Source organism: Wasmannia auropunctata, unplaced genomic scaffold (assembly GCF_000956235.1).
Source record: "Wasmannia auropunctata unplaced genomic scaffold, wasmannia.A_1.0 LD321406.1, whole genome shotgun sequence".
In the NCBI taxonomy this organism is placed as follows: Eukaryota; Metazoa; Arthropoda; class Insecta; order Hymenoptera; family Formicidae; genus Wasmannia; species Wasmannia auropunctata.
Genome location: NW_012041484.1, coordinates 22,146 through 26,970, shown reverse-complemented (window position 1 = coordinate 26,970; position 4,825 = coordinate 22,146). Strand labels below are relative to the sequence as shown.

General features: G+C 29.1%; 1 protein-coding gene across 1 annotated transcript; it reads left to right on the top strand.

Annotated features, from left to right (window-relative positions):
• The first annotated feature begins 2,016 nt into the window (after positions 1-2,016).
• LOC105460465 lies at positions 2,017-4,573 on the top strand. Its single transcript, XM_011706919.1, has 2 exons — positions 2,017-2,143; positions 4,366-4,573. Exons 1-2 carry the CDS (start codon positions 2,031-2,033, stop codon positions 4,556-4,558), a joined length of 306 nt encoding a protein of 101 aa, XP_011705221.1. The 5' UTR covers positions 2,017-2,030; the 3' UTR covers positions 4,559-4,573.
• The last annotated feature ends 252 nt before the right edge of the window (positions 4,574-4,825 follow it).

Here is a 4,825-nt window from a genome sequence, read left to right as displayed (position 1 = left end):
GATATTGATCTACGATTTTGAAAATATATGAAACATGATTTCATTATTCTCTCTCTGATGGTTCTTGTGCAATACTTATATATTTATTTAAAAACTCACATGTGAATCGCGAAGGAATATTTTGAATATTTCTTAAACGTTGTCGGGATCCATCTCGATCAGCCTCAGGACGATTACGAAAAGCGTCCCTAAGCGTTGGCAATCCAGAGCACAATCAATGCTCTTAGACGTTATCGCAATTATACATTTCAATTATACATTTTCAATTATACATGTTCAATTATACATTTCTTAAGTTATGTGTTAAAAATTGAGTTAGCTCTTCGTAGTGGACCGATAAGATGATTTTTAAAAAATCAGGAAAAGAATTTTTTTTTTAAGTATCAAGTATTTCAAACATTTAAAAAAAATATATGTTGTAGAATAGCATCCAACAATTTCACAAAAAAAATTTCGTTATGGTATTGGTTCGATAAGATGGTTAAAAAAATTGGAAAAGAAAATTTTTTTTTAAGTATCAAGTATGCATTTCAAAAATTTGAAAAAATTATATGTTATAGGATAGCATCTAATAATTTTACGGCAAAATTGTAGTGGTACAAGACCGATAAGATAGCTAAAAAAAATAAATAAAAATATTTTATTTTTTTTTACAATGTTTCTGGCCTTAAAAAATCTTCGAAATTGTTTTACAAATGTATTTGTCTACATCTACAACATATATTTTTTTTATGAAAATTGATTGAGCCGTTTAAAAGATATAAATTTTTTTGAAATTTTTATTTTTATTTCTCAATGGTTGAATATTAAGGGCTAATGTTTGGTAAAATTTAACTGATATTGATGAAACAACTAAACTGTAAAAAAGGGTCATGATGACGCGAGGGCAGATCGTCCCTCCTTATTCGGCTACGGCCTTTTTGACACAAATATATAAGACACAAATCTTATGTACGATTCAGATATAGTTAGTTTAAACATATAGTTAAAGGAACATATAAGCTTCAGCTGAGTGCTGCTGCTTACGTATATTATAAATAAATGTTTATATAATTATGAATAACGAACTATAGTTTAAAATTTTGAAATAATCTGTTATATGGAAAAATAAAACTTAGCAACTGTTGTGTATTAAATGTTGCATTTAAAACTTCAGTAAATTATAATATCAAGTAAATTACGTAATAAATAGTCATGGAAGATTCATGAGAGCTAATACGTGTTATATTATAGAGAAGAATTATATTGCATACATTAATTGTTACGTATCAAAATTCACCCAAGAACAAATATCATGGTGGCATTGCTACTAATCTCTAATACAACAGATATGTACAGTCGTACATCATAAAACGTGCGTAATAGTATATTTCGCAGCTATTTGATACAATCGAATGGGACTTTTAATTTTGATGAGTGATGCAACAGAAATGTTTGGTAAAATAACCGTTTTAATAAAAGTTCGACATCCTTTATTCTATATTAAAACACTTTGGCATTTAGTCAAAAAAAAACAATTTGAAAAGAATTTATTATTAAAAGGAAAACTGCAATTTACATAAAATATATATCAGATTATTCTCTTGGTAAGAAAAATCAAATACTTTCGAAATTAAAGAATTTGATTTTTAAAGTATAATAAATTAAAGTATAATAATAATAAATATACTTACTTAAAAAGAAAAAATTTTTAGTTTAATGGAATAGCTGTATATGCCCAACAAATTATAACCAATAAAGTCATTTACTTTTGTAAAATCATAATTTAAAATTGAGATACTAAAAATTCTATTGAACAATAATCCATCTCGTAAATTTCTCAAAAAAATCTCTGCTCTAAAATTGTGTAGAAATTGTATACCATTGAAATTATTATAGAAGATTTTTTTACAGCCTTATCTACTATATGACGTTTCTTTCCGCATTATAAACTTATATTAATAATTTATGATTTAATCAAACGGCTGAACATTAATGTTCGTGTGTAATAAATTATTAATTTAATATTTTAGGAACCAAAGTACAAAGAGATGTATCCAAAAGGAGTATTTAACAATCAGCACCCGCAGGAATTAAAAGATTGTTTCATTATGAGTACTAAAGCTTTAGCAGACGAGATAACAAACTGGCCAGAAGTGAAAAAGTAAGACTTATGACTCAAGATAAGTGCTATGAAAAGATTGAAAATATCAGAGAATAATAATTGTAAACATGCTACACTATATACAGGATGTCTTAAAACTCTTAATTAATATTTGAAGGCGTGAAATATAATAAAATTTTGAACTATAAGTTTCTTTACCAATTTTGGCTCACAAGTAACCCTACCTTTCCGTGACTCACTGCATTTAATAAAGTAGCCAAAAATAAGACACACGTATTTTTTTTAATCTGCAATGTTGCAATTTTAAGGGTGCAAACTATCCCTTATAGTGATAAACATTATTACATATAAATGAGCGATTAGTTTCACAATTTTTGAAACATTAATCTATGGGATTATCAAAATCAAGTGGTTTCTCTTGCAAATATCCACTTTTGTACCACGAATATTTAAACTTTATAAATCTAAAAGAAGATGACTGATTATGAACAAGCGACTGAAGGTGGAGAGAAGGGAAAACATATTAACCCAATCAACAAATTCAACAGTTTGTGACTTACAGTCAATATTTTTACAATTCAGTTCAATATCATTTCTGTAAAGAGTATATAGAATAAAAAAGAAAAAATAGATATAGGTGAAAAATAACGTGTAACAATGAAGAAAAATTTATAAAAACGTAAAAAATGTTTAAAAAATAATAAAAAACAAAAACAAAAAAACTAAATGGAAATAGACTTTTGCCACCTCCTCGTCAGTTATTTCTGGGTTCGGCAAAGAGCGAGAAAAAGTACTAGTAAGTATAGCTCTAATACAATGAATTAAAATGCAAAAAATTAAATACTCGTGTTTATCATTATAAGGGGTGCACCTTTAAACTTGCATCATTGCAGATATAAAAAAAAATGTGTGTCTTATTTTTGGCTACTCTAGAAGTATACCAAGTTTCATTAAATTCGGCGAGTCATGGAAAAGTAGAGTTATTTGTCAGACCATTATTTACAGAGTTATTATAACGAATAAAGTTAATCAATCAGATCGCGCTTAACTGGTGTACGCAGGAGCATAACATACCGTACGGCTCTCTGCGCTTACTTCTCTCGAATAAAATTTTATTTTAATTTTTCATATAAATAAGTAAATGAATAAATCAATAAATAAGATAGATAAATAAATAAATAAACACACAAATAAATAAATAAGAAAGAATAAATTACATAATTTATTTACTTAATTATATGAAAAATCAGAATAAAATTTTAATCGAGAGAAGTAAGCGCAAAGAGCCGCACGGCATGCATGCGTACTCTAGCTAAGCGCGATCTGATTGATTAACTTTATTTGTTAATAACTCTGTAAATAAAATGGTCTAAATCAAAATTGATAAAAGAATTTTTAGTTCAAAATTTTATTCTCTTTCACGTCTTAAAATATTAATTAAAAGTTTTGGGACACCCTGTGTATACAGCGCTACTCAATGGTAAAGCGCTCGTGGGCAGGTAAAATAAACCAAACTGAACAGTAAAGTCTTGTATCATTTTGCAATTTTTGCAATAATTATTGAGATATTATTTTATAAAGATCGTCGCATTTGAACGAACGGCGAGATACGTCTGCCCACCGCGGACCGCGATCACCAAACGCGCGACGCGTGGTGAGGGTAATTAATTGTCTAGCGCGCGGTAATGGATTACCCCTACCCTGCGCTGCGCACTAGGCGATCGCGTAGTGGCATAGCTAATTGTAAATCAATTACCCTCACCATGCGTCGCGCCAGACGACCGCGGTCCGCGGCGTATCTCGCCGTGTGTTCAGATTTGGTAATCTTTATAAATTAATATCTCGATAACTATTGCGAAGATCGCAAAATGATAGAGGACTTTTTTGTTCAGTTTGGCCCACTCTATCTGCCCACGGGCGTTTTACCATTGAGTAACAGACATCCTGTATATTTCCGACTGTATACAATGTTTAACAATTAAATTCGTGAGATATGCCAATGATGGTAATGACAGAATTTTGGTGCTCAAATTTCATGTAATTTTTATATACATTTTTCAAGTTCTACAAAATGCGCGTTGTTACTTTCGGTCTCAATTCTTAATTGAATCAGAATATTACAGGGCAACCTTCACTGTTTAGAATAAATATTTATATGGTTTTTACAGAATTTTAATAAAATAGAAGTTAGCGAAATAAAGATTAACAAAATAATTATAATTTTGTGTAATTTTAAGTTTACGTAATTTTTATTGCTAAAGATACTCGGAAAAAATTGCTAAACTCGCTGATCACATGTACCAAGTGGGAATAGATGCAGTCAAGCTGAATGAAGATGAATTTAATGTTATTAATCATGGTGATTTTTTCATAAACAATATGTTGTTCAAATATAACGATGATGGCAAACCTATTGATCATATGTCAGTAAGTATTATCATGTTATCATTATAAATGAAATCATATGTTCGCTTCTACACACAAGTGCTTTATACTGACTTATTATAGTATCGGATTCATATTGTGACAAAGACTTAAAGACAAAGAAATAAAATAATTCATGAGATCTAATTTATATTATTGAAACAGCAAATTTACTTTAAAAATATAACTTTTCGAATAAATTATAACAAATATACAGGGTGTCCGCTACTCAATGATAAAGCGCTCTTGGGCAAGTAGATTGGAGCAAACTGAACAAAAAAGTCCTCTACCATTTTG